At 44.8% G+C, this 16712-nt stretch overlaps 1 protein-coding gene across 1 annotated transcript in view; it reads right to left on the reverse strand.

The window, feature by feature from the left end:
• Positions 1 to 16712, reverse strand: part of DCAF5 (DDB1 and CUL4 associated factor 5) — a 71433-nt gene that overhangs the window by 35167 nt on the left and 19554 nt on the right. The window contains exons 2-4 of the mRNA XM_077262960.1: positions 10478 to 10621; positions 7865 to 7901; positions 7641 to 7780 (exon numbers count right to left, since the gene is read on the reverse strand). Coding sequence (XP_077119075.1) covers positions 7641 to 7780; positions 7865 to 7901; positions 10478 to 10621 — 321 coding nt within the window. The remainder of the gene's footprint in view (positions 1 to 7640; positions 7781 to 7864; positions 7902 to 10477; positions 10622 to 16712) is intronic.

Genomic DNA, 16712 nt, shown 5'->3' on the forward strand with positions numbered 1-16712 from the left:
GGCGTAGTGGTTTGCGCATGCCCAAGGTCCCAAATCCACTGCACAGGGGAGTTAAAAGAGCGCGATGTGCACTATTTCATTGTTGATCGGTGGGGGCGGCCATCTTCCTTTGGCCGCGCGTGCGCAGAAGCGGCGCTCTGCTGGCTGCGGCTTCAGGAAAATGGCCACGGGATGCCACGCGTGCGCAGATGGAGATCGCGGCGGCCATTTTCCTGAAGCAGAGTTCGCATCTCGGGACCTTGGACCAGTATTTTTATCTCATACTGAAAAAACGGGGTGACAGGTGCCCTTTAAGCCTCCCTTGACCCATTAACTGACCCATCCTTCTAATTCCTGCCTCTTTCCAAGGCCCAAAACCTTGCATTTGCTTAAATTCTTGTAAATTTATGTTATCCCATATAGGAGAATATTTGGTAAGGCCTGTGACACCCCTAATCTGTTTAACTTTTCCCATACCTTATGGATTAGGAGAATAGTATGAAATGGAGTGCCCAGTTTTAAAAAGCACCCCCCTTCCAGGCTCTCACCCAGAGGCCATTTTCCAAACAGGTATCTCAAACTACTGGGCGATTGCCCCTTTCCCGTCTCCTCCCCCCATCCTCTAATATGTTGGCATTGTGCTGATAAAAAATATACCCAGGGATTAGGGAGCGCTAAGCCTCCTTCCACCTTTGGCCTCTGCAAAGTTTCTTGTTTAAACCTTGGGCTTTCTCCCCCCCCCCCCCCCCCCATATTAGTTCGCCAAACAGCGATTTAATTCTGCGGAACCTGCTCTACGGAATCCAAATTGGAGAGTTATGCAATACATATAACAACTGCGGCATCACAATCATCTTTAAAAGGTTCACCCTTCCAATTACAGAAAGATGAAGTTTATTCCACGCCGATATTTTGGTATGTACTTTTTGTAACAGAGGGCTTAAGTTAAGTTCATCAAACCTCGTCAGAGGAAGAGCAATTTGTATCCCTACATATTTAAATTTTGAAACTACCTTCAATTTTACTGACATTTCCACCTCCCCAATGTCCCTATCTTCCTCATTAATGGGCATGATGCACAATTTGTCCCAGTTGATTTTAAGTCCAGAAAATTCCCCAAACTCCTCAATCAATGCCACCGCGTTATCCAAATTCTCCGATGAGTCCCCCAAAAATAGCAAAATATCGTCAGCGTACAAAGACACCTTCTCCTCCTTCGTTCCATAGACAAAACCTTTTATCTCTCGTGCTTCCCTTATTTTAGCGGCCAGGGGCTCCACGGCAAGGGCAAACAGCAATGGAGTGGGCACCCCTGCCTCGTACCCCTATACAACGAGAAACTATCAGATAATTTATTATTTTACTCTAATTTTTGCCATTGCAGAGGAGTATAACAACCCGACCCAGGATATAAACTTAGGCCCGAACCCAAGGCACAACAAAACCGACCACAAGTAATTCCATTCTACACAATCAAGGCCTTATGGGCATCCAAAGACACTATTACTCTCTTACCAGCATTTTCGGCTGGAATTTGCATATTTAAATATAATCTCCTTAAATTGATTGCTGTAGATTTGTTGGGCATAAATCCAGATTGATCTGGGTGGATTACTTTAATCAATCAAATGGGTTAGTCTGTTGGCCAAGGCCTTCGCTAAAATCTTTATATCCGCCATCAGGAGTGAGATTGGTCTGTAAGACTCCGGATTCAACGGATCCTTATCAGCTTTAGGAATGACCACAACAATGGCCTCTCTAATAGATGTCAGTAATATTCCCCTCTCCAGCGACTCATTAAATACCTTCTCCAATTTAGTTATTTCTTCATTAAGGATTTTATACACCTACCGGAATGCCGTCCGCCCCCGGGGCCTTATTACCCGCCTTGTCTGCCAGCGCCGCCCTCAACTCCTCCACTACAAGCGGTCTATCCATCCACTCTTTGTCTTCAACCCCTAGTCTAGGGAGCTTAATCGCACTCATATACCCATTTCCTCTTGACTTGTGTAACCACATTTCCTTCCTTTGTTTTAATTGCGTATACATGTGAGGATTCCCGTTGTGCCGAAGCTACCACGGAGAGCAAATGTCCCACTTTTTCACCTTCCGCATCGAATGCCTCGTTCTGAAATGCCCGCAGTCACTCTGCCTTACGGATATGAAGTTTATTAACCTCCGACTGGGCCATTCTCATGCGAGTCTGCGCAGCTTCTGAACACTGCGCACCCAATGCCTCCTCTGCTGCCCTCAATTCCTCCATCACTGCTTTGTCAATATTTTGAGACCTAGTCTTATATCGAGATACTTCTCTAAATAAAATCCCTCTCAAAAACGCCTTCATAGTATCCCAAACTATATGACCCTCTGCACTACCTTCGTTTATCCTAAAGAATTCTCCCAGTTCCTCTCCTATCTTTCCCATATCCAGCAACCATAACCAGAAGGGGTGAATTTTCCATCCCATACCTGCCAATCTCCCCTTTTCTCCCAATTGTAGAGATACCACAAGTGGACAATGATCCGATAGGACTCTGGGCAAATATTCCACTTCCTGCACCAAATTATCCATCCCATCATTTCCCAAAGCCACATCAATGCGAGACAAGGATCTATACGTCGTCGAGTAGCACGAGTAAGGATAGTTCTCCAGATTTCAAACTCTCCATAAGTCTATCCATCCAATTTCCCTCATGTAGTTTCCAAAAGGTGTCACATTCCCGTCCTCTGTTCCCTTTATGTTACCCCTTATCCCAATGATCATTGGCATTATTATTCACATCGCCTATTACAAGCAACGGGATCCCAATCCATTTCCCCGATATGTCCAACATTTCCTGTATCTTTTTCTTAGAAAACGGTGGAGGGATATACAATGACAATACATAATAATCTATTCAGTATCTTACATACAATAAACATGTATTGCCCATCCTTGCCTATTATAACCTCCACTTCTTCATATGGAGTAGAAGTGTGAATTAGTATTGACACTCCCCTAGCATAGACTGAGTGCGTCAAGTGATAAGCCTTCCTCACCCATCTTTTTTTGTAACACAGCTACTTTGTCTTTTACCAGGTGTGTTTCTTGAAGGCAAATCACTGAAGGCCTCAGCTTCAACAGATATTGTAAAATTGCGGCCCGCTTTGAGACATTGACGAGACCCCTAACGTTCCAGCTTAGAATTTTAATTCTACCCCCCATAGTATATTACAGTACCAAATATTTGACTTACTATAAATACGATCTCGAACCTTCCCCCTTGCCCTCCCTCCCCCCGCCCCCCCACCTTCCAGCTTCTTCCCCCCATCCCAACCTTCCATCTAAAATAACTCCCTTCCTCCCCTTCCATCCCCCTCCCGAAATTTTTTTTGTCTCCCACCAACTTTTAAAATGATAACAATGCACTCTCCTTCTCTATTTGAGATTTAGGAGGGCCTTTTACAGCCTAACAATACAAGCTGTGTACTCCAACTACTCTCCCGTCCATGTTTATCAACCTGCAATGTCCGTTGCGCCGCCGGACACAACCCACACATACCAACATGGCTTTACGTCACATCAGATATGACCCTTAACTTATCAACTTTAAACTGAATAACAATTAGTCATTGTTTCAACATCACTCAGCGTTTGCTTCAGCGGGTCCGTTCCGCTCTAATATTTTTAGTATTAGAATCAAGCCAGTGTGTCGCCTCCTCTGGATTTTGAAAAAAGTGCACCCGATCCAAGGCTACAACTCTCAGCTTAGCCGGGTAGATCATTGAATAGCGCAAATCCATGTCCCGTAGTCGTCTTTTGACTTCTCCAAACTTCATCCGGAGCTTTTGGACCGCTGCAGAATAATCTGGGTAGATGGAGATGTGATTGCCGTCTATGGTTAGGTCAACACAGTTCCTAGCCTTTCTCAGCAGAGTATCCCGGTCCCGGTAGTTCAGAACTTTAGCCAAGATGACTCTTGGGACTGATCCTGGGGGCAGAGGTCTAGTGGGCAAACGATGCGCCCTTTCAACAGAAAACATTTTAGTGAGACCATCCCCTCCTACAGTATTTTTCAGCCATGACTCATTGTACTCAGTGGGGTTATTCCCTTCTGCTTTTTCTGGCACCCCCACAATCCTCAAGTTGCTCCTGCGGGAGCGATTCTCAAGATCATCAGTTTTAAATTCCAGTTCAGCTATACGCTGCACATACTTTTTTTCCTTTTTCAACAGTTCATTAACCTGGTCTTCGGCGCTCCCCACACGTTCTTCCACCGCCTCCACTCTCTGTTCAACTTTGTGCACTGCAGAATTGATCGCAGCCATCTCTCCCTTTAAATCATCCACCCGACTGTGCAGAGCCGCAAGGGCAGACTTGTTATACATCACCACAGAGAATATGTCTTTGAGCGTCGGCTCTTCTACATCTAATATATCTGACTGTTCAGGCTGGTCAGCATGTGCAGCCACATCAGGGGATCTCTGTTCCTCCCCGCTGCTCTGCGACTGGCCCCCTCCTCCCTGCTGTTCCCCAGGGCCATGTGTTGATCTAGGTCTCTCACCTTCAGCCGCCGACCTCCCATTAGCAGCCTCCTCTGACCTCGCAAAAAGTTCAAGCCGAGCGATCACCTCCATCTTCCTTTGGAATGCCGCGCTCGCCCTTGCCGCCTCCTCTGCAGTCTCGGCGCCATCTTGGGCCTGGGAACTTCCCAACGCTGCCGGCTCTTTCTGCCTCCTACGCGTCATCTTCATGCAGGACTCCTCTCCATCAGACCGCTCACTGCTGCTCCCTGGACCAGTGCACACTCCCAAGAGTGATTTCAGCGTTCGGCGGCGCCTCAGGTACTGGTATTAAGGGAGATTGTGGCAGGAGAGCTCCGCCGCACATCCTCTCACATCGTGCGTTAGGCCACGCCCTCACTCAAAAGTCAACATTAAAGGCTCATACAAACAATAGTCTGTGTTTCTTGAGCAACCAAAGGAAAAAAAAAACACAAATTCAAAAGTCAACATAAAGATAATAGTCTATGCCCACTAGTCTACTGAAAATTCACAACTGGATATTTAAGATTAAATGATGTGTCGTCAGAGCACCAGTTTAAAAATACGGCATTCTTCCCATGGGACAAAAGAGCTATCAGAATGTACAGGTGTGGGAGCAACACATGATGCCCTGAATGCCCAGACAGCATAAGTATCCCTGCCTCTCATGAGTGTTACCACACCATGGTTTAATGTTTAAAACTTACTTCCCATGGCTGACACCGTTTCCTCCTTTACAGTATCCATGATAAGTCCTATTGAATTGGTGACGGTGGTTCCTTTTGTATCAGCAACAAATAAGCACTAAGTGTGGCTATTTTCAGTGTGTCAAGAGACATAGGCTATTGTCTGAGCATTGACAATTGAATTTATGTATTTTTTCTTTGGTTGGTCAATAAACACAGACTATTGTTCATAAGAGTCTGAACGTCAACTCTTCAGTTGATATTTGTGAATTATTGAATGCCTGCTGTTTACTTCTTAGATCAGCTCCTACAGGTTATTGTCTGCTATCTTTGGAGGACAGGGACACAGGTTCATTGAACAATTGATCTTTGCTAATATGTTGATTAGCCATTGTACCAGGCCATGCAGTCAGTCAGTTTGCTGACTTGCAAAATACTGAAGGATAAACTATGAACTTTCGAACAATGTGAAAGGAGATTCTGCCACCTTCCCCCAATCCTGAGGAAAAAACGCCTGAATAACAGCCGTGTACTATAAATGGGGGATCTGCCTCTGTTTCCATCATGACTTGACAGAACAACAGCCAGGACACCATGACTCCATGAAGAGAAACTCTACATGACATTAGCCATGGCATAATGGCTCCAACTGAAGAAATACAGAGATGCTCCATTGACCATCACCAAACCGTCAAAGAAGATTGAATAATCCAGGTTGGTACTATCAGGTCACCTGGCCATGTACCTCAGTGGACTGTCAGCTCCTAAGCTAGACGTTACCGCCACTGAGGGTGACCGCAAAAGCAAAATGACACTCGTGGGGCTAGTCGGCCCTGGAAGCACCAAAGCCACAACTGCTCGAATCCTGGCGAGCCAGCAGAGAGAGGAGACCATGTAATTTGCACATCTTGGGTATTTTGCTGGAACTGTTCTATAAGTTATTGTCTGTTTGGTGGTTCAATAAAGTATTGTAACGCAGTTTTATCCTCACCCTGTGTTGTCTGATTAGTATTCTGCCCACGAGAAAGGAGAGCGAGCGTTCAGTGGAATGAGCCCTGGTCCAAGCGGTCTCGGGCCAGCGAACGACAGCACCCACTAACCCCCATGTCTCCACACTTGGTGGCAGCAGTGGGAAGAGATTCCACAGAGGGGTACGTTGTGGTAGTCGGTAACCTCCCAGAGACCCACAGCAGCAAAAACAGGTCTGGAAAAGCCAGCAGCCAGATTAAGGCACAATCTTACATGCGACAGCCCTCACGGTCAAAAGTATGAACCCATCAATTACAAGCTACAACCACCAAGGGTTAAAGTGACTGAAAAATGTCAAGCTTGTCATACTTTTGTAGGGGCTAAAAATAAAAGTAATTGTGAAATCAAAAGGCGGGGTCCATCCCCATACAATAAACTTATATTCCCTGTTAGAATTGCAGTACCATTCATAGCTTCTACACAATGTATGAAGCTGTGCCTATTCTGGGGCACCAAGACCTTCAAAGGGATTATCTGCCCCTTGTAAAATCTTTGGCAAGCGCTACAGGTTGCTGAATTCTGATAATGAGTAATGCACATAGCATTAGGGTTCAGCTATGCTTTTTGCTTCCAACGGTTGAGAAGTAAACCGAATTAGCTTTGTTAGATACATCTACGATTAAGAGTCGGACTGACTCGAAACGCGTCAGAAAAACTCCTGTCTCTTACTCTCTATACTTTAAGGGATTTACATCAGAGATCATTGGATTTCAAACCACCGTGTGATGAGCTTTATCTGCAATTATATAGAAAACTTTGAGACACGACAGACTCTAGCAGGTACATGACCACGAATCGCACACTTGTGGTCACATGACAACGGTTTGCCGAAGATTTCACTAAGGTTGGATGACCCCTTTAAATTAGCATTATCGGTGTGGGTGCCAGAAGTTAGACCCAATCAATCTTTTATTAATGACCTATGCTAGGGAGAGGTCAATATTACAGTCCTGGAAAACCCATGTAAATTGGTGAGCTATACCCTTTAAAGAGTTGTTGACGTTTTCTTAAAATGAGCTGTTGAATCCCCCCCAGACACTACGAGTGGTACAAGCATTAAGCTGAGGGCTGTTGCTTTCGAGCACACATCTGGAGATTTTACAAAGCACGAGCCAGCCAAAAGTTGGCCTAAAAGGGTGTTTCTTTGCCACCCTTAGGAAACATTGCCTATCGAATTAAAGGAGGAAAATGTAGATGGAGGTCATAAGGGGAAAATGCTCAGTTAAATATTTTTGACACTTTTCTTGTTGTTGCATTAAATGGGGTGTTTTGTCATAAAGTCCTCTACAGATATCAACTTACCTATAAATAAGCATCCCAGAAGTTGACAATGATGACAAATGTCATTGTGAATGGAAATGAAAGTAAACTAAATAGGTAAAAGTGGAGTTTACAGAAAATAATAAAAATAATGTTCCTTACCGCCTTGCTGAGACTCCCTGATGTCCCATATTAACACTCTTCCATCATCTGATGAACTGGCAAACACATTGTCATTCACTGGACTGACCGACAGTCCATACACCGCCTCTTCATGAGTGAATACATCCAGTGTTTCACCACTAAAAAGTAGAGAAATATTGGAAAAACAATGTTTATTCTGGTATGCACATTCACAATGGTTGTCTAATGTAAAGCACACCTACCTCTCCACATCATGGAGAATCACCTGTTCATCATTTCCTGCAAAGTAAGTGAAACGTTTTAAAAAGTCTGCCAATAAAATGTTCATAACATCAGAATTATTATAGTGTATTTTCACTACACCAATGCCGGACCCTGGAGCAGATGGTCACTATTCGGCAGCCTGATCGATGAATTTAGGATTGGCTGATGCCAGGGAACATTAGTAATGCACAATGCATACAGTAACATTTGGTAAAAAAACATTTCCAAATTAGGGGCAAGCGCTATCCTATTCCACCATGACTGTGCATACAATCATTGTATACAAAGATCCAAAAAAATATTGTTTTGACGAGAAGAGGGGAGGACATTTTTTGCAATAAATGGAATACTGACGTCAAATAAGCGCAAACTCAGACACGCTACAAAATCTTGTTGAAAACCTTCCAGAAGGGTGAAGGTTGATAAAAGGTGACAAAAGGAAGTTCAATTCCACATATACATCCCTGGGATGTGCAACAAGCTTACATGGGTGGGATGACCACACACACATTAGGCCATTGAGGGCATCAACAATGGGCTACACTAAGGGGCCTATAATATATACATGGCTGATTTGTTGAGAAACAGCACCTCACCTGTCCATGTCTGGTACTGCAGTTCAGCTACATTAACGTAAATTGTGATTCACACAGTAAAGTTAAAAATTGCATTCTTTTTGAGCAAGTTCCTGCAGGGTGTCTTGTTAAACTTATTTTATTGTCCGACTTTAATAAGAAAGCTGCAATAAAAATGGCCTACCGTATATATACTCGAGTATAAGCCGAGGTTTTCAGCCCAAATTTTTGGGTTGAAAGTGCCCCTCTCGGCTTATACTCGAGTCACGGTCGGCGGTGGGGTCGGCGGGTGAGGGGGAGAGAGCGTGTTGCATACTCACCTAGTCCCGGCGCTCCCCCTGCCCGTCCCACGGTCTTCGGTGCCGCAGCTCTTCCCCTGTTCAGCGGTCACATGGTACCGCTCATTAGAGAAATGAATATGGACTCCACTCCCTTAGGGGTGGAGCCGCAAATTCATTCCTCTAATCAGCGGTAACAGTGACCGCTGATAGAGGAAGAGGCTGCGGCACCCGGAGACCAGCTGTCCGGGAGAAGGAGCCAGGGACGTCGGGAGCAGGTAAGTATGTCATATTTACCTGTCCGCGTTCCACACGCCGAGCGCCGCTCTGTCTTCGCGTCCTCTTGTTCTGACTGTTCAGGTCAGAGGGCGCGATGACGCATATAGAGTGCGTGCCGCCCTCTGCCTGATCAGTCAGTGCGGAGAGACGCCGGGACGGGACGCTGAGGAGCTGCAAGCAAGAGAGGTGAGTATGTGTTTTTTTTTTATTGCAGCAGCAGCAGCATTGTATATTGCACAGATTTATGTGGAGTATCTATGGGGCAACGGTGCAGAGCATTATATATATGGCACAGCTTTATGTGGAGCATCTATGGGGCAACGGTGCAGAGCACTATATATATGGCACAGCTTTATGTGGAGCATCTATGGGGCCATAATCAAAGGTGCAGAGCATTCTATATGGCACAGCTATCTAAGGGGCCATAATCAAAGGTGCAGGGCATTATATATGGCACAGCTATCTATGGGGCCATAATCAAAGGTGCAGAGCATTGTATATGGCACAGCTATCTATGGGGCCATAATCAAAGGTGCAGAGCATTTTCTATGGCACAGCTTTCTATGGAGCATCTATGGGGCCATAATCAAAGGTGCAGAGCATTGTATATGGCACAGCTTTATGTGGAGCATCTATGGGGCCATAATGAACAGTGCAGAGCATTATATGTGGCACAGCTTTATGTGGAGCATCTATGGGGCCATAATGAACAGTATGGAGCATCTATTTTTAATTTTGAAATTCACCGGGTAGCTGCTGCATTTTCCACCCTAGGCTTATACTCGAGTCAATAAGTTTTCCCAGTTTTTTGTGGCAAAATTAGGGGGGGTCGGCTTATACTCGGGTCGGCTTATACTCGAGTATATACGGTACTTTAATAAAACAAAAAAATGATTGCAAGCTGGAGATGCCTTCTTTCTAGATGTAGTTTTGAAGCACAGATTGTGCTCAGATTGCGGGTCTCCTGACGTAAACTAATGCCCTCTGGTCAGGAGACCCTCTGCCGTGGCCAGGTATTGTGACACAAGCAGTGTTCATCTTTGGCCTAATTGTATCTCTTCCTGTGAAAGTTTGTTGATAACTAGTGATGAGCGAACTCGGATAAGGTGTTATAACGTTGAGCCGTGAAAACAGCCCCAAACCCAAATTTTGAATTTTCATAAGGGTAACAGGAGAAATTGTACCATACAATACCCCAATACCCAATATGTAAACTACTGTTTGGGTGCACGGCAGGGCTTGAAGGGAAGGAACGCCATTTGACTTTTTGAATGCAAAATTTGAAGGAATAATTAGTGGACGCCATATCGCGTTTGGAGAGCCCCTGATGTGAGGGGTTTCCACTGTTAAGGCACAAGTGACAATTTTGGAAACTAGACCCCCCCCCCCCCCCCCCCCCCCAAGGAACTTCTCTAAAAAAAAAAAAAAATATCCCAGAGAAACCATTTAAAGATCTTACCTCCGGAAAACACCTTAGTATTGCAGCTATTGAACGCTAAACAAAATATGTTTGAATGATGCTCCCCTTTAAGCTGAATGGGCTTCGCTTTTGATTGGATGGCTTTTTCCATGTGCCACAGCAACACACGGCGGTCATCTCCCCCTGTAATAAGAAGGCAAGTCAGACGTTATATTTAGGAAGCAAAAACGTCTTTATGTCTTTATGTGATGACAATTACACAATATCCCCCAGCATGAACATATTTTACAAAATCCTGGTCAGATGAGGTATTTGCAGCTTGGCTAAATTTTGCACATTACACCTCCAACCTTTAAAATTTATTAATTTAATTTAGCCTATATCCTAACGCACACAGGCAAATTTCCATATACTTTAGCTATGTGTGAGACAAATGCAGAGATCACTAGCCTGGTTCATTTACAGACCCGAATAATGCAAGTTATAGCCAGCAGCTCCTGCACTTGTCCCGAGACAGGTACAATAAATTCAGTGCTCATCTGAACTTTTTCTATCCACTGAAAGTTTTATTAATACTGTTGTGATATTTGTACTGTGAATTTTACCCTTTAAATTGAAACGCTGTAATCTGCAAGAATGAACATGCAATTATCTTTGTGCAGAATATGTTCTATGTGTGAAATGGGTGACAAGTTCCATATAAGAATTAAGAAAAAAATAATTGTAAAACTGGAAACAAAAATTCTAAAGTATGAAAAAGTAGTAGAAAACATATGACCACTAAAAACATTGTGCATGCTTGGTACTGCCACATCTGGAATGACCGACACTATAAAACATGACCCATACGATGGATAGCATACAAAAAAAATAAATACAAAAAAAATATAACTTTTTGATTACACCGACACAGAAAAAATGGAATAAGGCTGCATGCCCGAGATGAGGAATACTAGCATTCTGGACGCTGAGTATTATCGCTGCGTTGTAGAGTACAAATACAGTTGATGGGATTCAAAGAAATCCCATTCCCACATAGCTTTTTTACGCTGCATAAATTCACCTGCGATGCGGGTTTCCAAGCCCCAGCATGTCAACTTCTCTTGCAGGAAAACTCAGTCTTCTGTGTGGAATTTCCCCAAACAGGCGCATTAGATACAGAAAATCAGCAGTTAAAATAAAAAGGACATGCGCTGTAAAGTGCGTTTACACTGCGCAAAGGCAACCAAAAACGCATCTAGACAAGCATGTCATAAATATATATAAAAAAAAAATGACAGGGGGACCCCCCTTATCTTTGATAACCAGCCCAGCTAAAGAAGACAGCTGCAGACTTATATTATCAGGCTGGGAAAGCCCATAGTAATTAGGCCCCTCCTAGTCTAGAAATACGAGCGATGACTCATCGCTCGTAAGACATGACCGGTAGTGACCTATGAAGGGTCGTTCCCAGAACGAGGCTCCATAGGTTGCTGTACAGAATGGCTGGAAGTCGAGGGAATGCCATGGATTACCTTGGAGCTGCAGGGATTATTTTTTTATAATAAATCAAGGAGTCCCTCATTCACCAGTTTAATTTCTTTACCTCCCTCTTTATATGTCTTTAAGGTGCCCATTTGTGGACTACGTCATAATCCCTGGACTGGGTGACTTTTTAAAAATAAATTGGTGATACAGTGCTAGAGTCGGGGGTGTTTTTTTTAAAATACAATAGTGTTTTTATTTCCTTTTAACTGACTGGGTTAGAAATAAAGGGGTCCGATAGACCCCTCGCCAATACTAAGCCCTGGGCTTGATGCCAGCTGACATCAACCCATAAACTATTACCCTGATTACCCTGGCGCAGTAGCAATCGGGAAGAGTCGGGCAAAGTGCCAGAATAGGCACATCTAATTTGATGTGCCAATTTTGGGGCACCTGCGAGCTGGTATTTTTAGGCTGGGACGGTCCCAATAACCAGGGACGTTACCTACCTGATAATATAAGCTTGCAGCTCTCTGCTTTGCCTTTGCTGGTTATGAAAAATAGGGGAGACCCCTCGTCGTTTTTTTAAATTATTAGGTTAATACAAGTACAGTAAGCTACACATGCAAGACACTAATCTCACGGATATCTAGCTAGCTATTATCTACAGTGAAGGAAATAATTGTTTGATCCCTCACTGATTTTGTAAGATTGCCCACTGACAAAGACATAAACAGTCTATAATTTTAAGGGTAGGTTAATTTTAACATTGAGAGATAGAATATCAAAAATAAAATCCAGATAATCACATTGTATAAATGTATTTGCATTTTGCAGTGAGAAATAAGTACTTGATCCTCTACCAACCATTAAGGGTGTGTTTCTACGGTAAGGAAACGCTGCGTGTTTGACGCTGAGTAGAGCTGCAGCGTCAAACACGCAGCGTCCAGATGTTACAGCATAGTGGAGGGAATTTCCTGAAATCTTACAGATGCGCCATTGCTGGGGCGGCTGGTATTTGTACCCGGGGGGGGGGGGGGGGGGGGCAATATCCATGGTCCCTTCCTAGGCTATGAATATCAGCCCGCAGCTGTCCGTGTAGCCTTTCAGGCTATAAATTATAGGGAGACCCCACATTGTTTTTTTTGGGGGGGTCCCCTATTTTAATAGCCAGTAAAGGCTAAATATACAGCCGCGGGCTGATATTCATAGCCTGGGAAGCTCCATGTGTATGAACCCCTTCCCAGGCTACAAACATCGGTCCCCCAGTTGCTGGCTCTCCCTCTCTGGCGCAGAAAATTGCACGGGAGCCCACAACATTTTTTTTTTTTTTTCAAATTAAAACAGATATTGTGTTTAAGGCTGGGGTCACACTTGCGAGAAACTCGCACGAGTCTCTCATCTCAATACCCGGCACTGCTGCCGGCACTCGGAAGGGAGCGTTCAGCTACATAGAAATACATTCAGCCGCACACTCCAGTCCCAAGTGATGGCGGCAGTGCCGGGTATTGAGATGAGAGACTCGTGCGAGTTTCTCGCAAGTGTGACCCCAGCCTTAAAAGGGTGACCCTGGCAAAAGCAGATTTTGTGTGTGTGTGTGTGTGTCTGTCTTTATTTAAGGCCGGGATCACACATGAAAGAAACTCAAGATGAGTCTCGCCTCTTAATACCCGGCACTGCCGCCGTCACTCGGGAGCGGAGCGTGCGACCACATAAAAATACATGCAGCCGCACGCTCCGCTCCCGAGTGTCGGCGGCAGTGGCGGGTATTAAGATGCAAGACTCATCTGAGTTTCTTGCATGTGTGATCCCGGCCTCTTTATTACCATTTTATTATGCTTATTACTAAACATCGGGCTTGGTATTATCTATCGATATATCTATCTATCTAACAAAAGGAAAAGAAAAAAAATGGACGGCACTACTCCCAACGTTATACTGTTTAACTGATATTCCCCACAGGCGTATCTTTCAACCGGAACGGTTGTACGCTATACTCCAAGATCATGGGTGCTCTTTCCAGAAGCAACAAATTGATCCACTTGTGTAAAAAAGACCAGTAGAAGCGCTGGCATAGCGCGAAACGGCCGTCATTCATACCTGCTCACACTAGCTCCTATCCTCACTCTCCCGGCCATGAATTTTTTAATGAAGATTCAATAAAGCAAGGAATTTTAGATCGGTGAGTGCCTTTTTTTCTTTTTTACACAAGTATATCTATCAATCAACTATTATCTATCTATCATCTATTTATCATCTATCTAGATAGATCTATCTAGCTATAGATAGATATATCGATAGATAGATAAATAGATACAATAGATATATCGATAGATGATAGATCGATCTATCATCTATCTGAGTATGTAAACATTATTCTTCAATGGAGTATGTAAGGCTGCTTTCACACTAGCGTCGGCACGGAGCCGTCGCTATACATCGGCCCGACGCGCGTTGTGAAAATAATGCCCGACGTGGGCAGCGGAAGCAGTCTTACAACGCTTCCGCTGCCCCATTGTAAGGTCCGGGGAGGAGGGGGCGGAGTTTCGGCCGCGCATGCGCGGTCGAAAATGGCGGACACGATGCGCAAAAAAAGTTACATGTAACTTTTTTTGTGCCGACGGTCCGCCAAAACACGACGCAACCGTCGCACGACCGTTGCGACGTGTGGCCATACGTCGCAATGCATCGCTAATGTTAGTCTATGGGGAAAAAAAACGCATCCTGCAGACAACTTTGCAGGATGCGTTTTTTCTCCTAAACTACGCATTGCGACGTACAGCCAACAACGCTAGTGTGAAAGTAGCCTTAAAGAAGAGGTTGGACAACTTACAAAAACACACACACACAAATCAGCATGAAAAAAACGCATCAAAAACACAGGTGACCTGCCAGTGACCTCAGGTGCAGATTTGGTGCAGATTTTACCTGCGTCAAATCCTGACCGTGGAAACATACCCTAAGGCTGGGTTCACATTACGTTACTGGCGTCCGTTAGACGGACTACGTTACACCTAGGCATAACGCGGTGTAATGCAGTCCGTTAACGCCGCCATTGAGTCCAATGTCGGATGCATCGCTAGCGCACACCCACAATGGGCGTGCGCTAGCGATGTGCCGTCATTGAGTGACGGACCCTGGGACGCGGGCTGCAGCGTTTCCGGGTCCGTCACTGCTAGTGCAGATAGAGCATCTGCTAGCTCTATCTGCACTAGCGATGTGACACATCGGCACTTGCGTTAACAGCAGCCTGTTAATGCATGTGTTGAACGGGCTGCTGTTAACACAATGTGAACCTGGCCTAAGGGTGCGTGCCCACTGTCCGGATTGACAGCGCTTTGGACAGAGCGGAACACCAGCTCCGACCAAAGCACCGCCCCCTTCTGTACGCGCGGTGATTCTGGATGTGTTCATTGCACACATCCGGAATCGCCCCATCCTATGCATAGGACCCTGTTATTTACCTCTGTCGCCGCAAGGTAAACAGACATGCTGCGTTCTAAAAAGACGCACCGCATGTCCGGAAACGCAAAGCCACCGGATGCCTGTTCGCACGCATAGTGGAGACGGGATTTCATAAAATCCCCTCCACTATGCTATAACATCTGGACGCTGCGGGTTGAACGCTGCCGTTGTACGCAGCGTTCAATCCGCAGGTAATCCAGCCCGGATACACACCCTTAAGAGTTCTGGTTCCTACAGACCAGTTAGACGCTCCTAATCAACTAGTTACCTGCATTAAAGACAGATGTCTTACATAGTCACCTTTATAAAAGACCCCTGTCCACAGACTCAATTATACTTGAAAAAAACAGCCGCAATCAAGAGATGGATTTTCAAATGTATCATATAGGTTAAATTTTATTAGAAACACCACAGTGGTAATAAAGTGTTGAGGTAACGTTTAGATCCTTTAGTGGGTCTTGATCAAACCTCACTTTACAGAAGAGATACAAAGGAAGGGGAATCACCGCATTGGAGAAAATCTAAAGGGGCTCCTAGGAGGAGCTAATTGTATAGGGTTCAGATACCTGTGGTGGTGTATCTCCATACTACGGACCCGCAGTTCTTTTTGGGACCATATTACCTGCCCGTGCCATACGGGACCTCTGAACCCTATACAATTAGCTCTTCCTAGGAGCCTCTATGATTTTCTCCAATGCGGTGTTTCCCCTTGCTTTGTATCTCTACTGTAAAGTGAGGTTTGATAAAGACCCACCAAAGGGTCGAAACGTTACCTCAGCACTTTATTACCACTGTGGTGTTTCTAATAAAATTTCACCTATATGATGCATTTGAAAATCCATCTCGAGTGCGGCTGTTTTTTGCAAGTATATGACTCTACTGGATTCATTCCAGGTTCAGCCCGCACATGTTTGAGCCTCTAGAGTAGGCCCGTATGAAGTTTGCCAATGAACACCTGGATGATTCTGTGAGTGATTGGGAGAAGATACTGTGGTCAGATGAGACAAAATTGAGTTCTTTGGCAGTTCTTTGGCATTAACTCAATGCTGCCTATGATCCAAAGATCACCGTCCCCACTGTCAAGCATGGAGGTGGAAACATTATGTTTTGGGGGTGTTTCTCTACTAAGGGCACAGGACTACTTCACCACATCAGTGGGAGAATGGATGGAGTCATGTACTGTAAAATCCTGAGTGACAACCTCCTTCCCATTGCCAGGACATTAAAAATGGGTCGTGGCTGGGTCTTCCAGCAAGATAATGACCCAAAACATACAGCCAAGACAACAAAGGAGTGGATCAAAAAGAAGCACATTAAAGGGCACCTGTCACCCCGTTTTTTCGGT

This window comes from Ranitomeya variabilis, chromosome 1 (assembly GCF_051348905.1).
Source record: "Ranitomeya variabilis isolate aRanVar5 chromosome 1, aRanVar5.hap1, whole genome shotgun sequence".
Taxonomy (NCBI): domain Eukaryota; kingdom Metazoa; phylum Chordata; class Amphibia; order Anura; family Dendrobatidae; genus Ranitomeya; species Ranitomeya variabilis.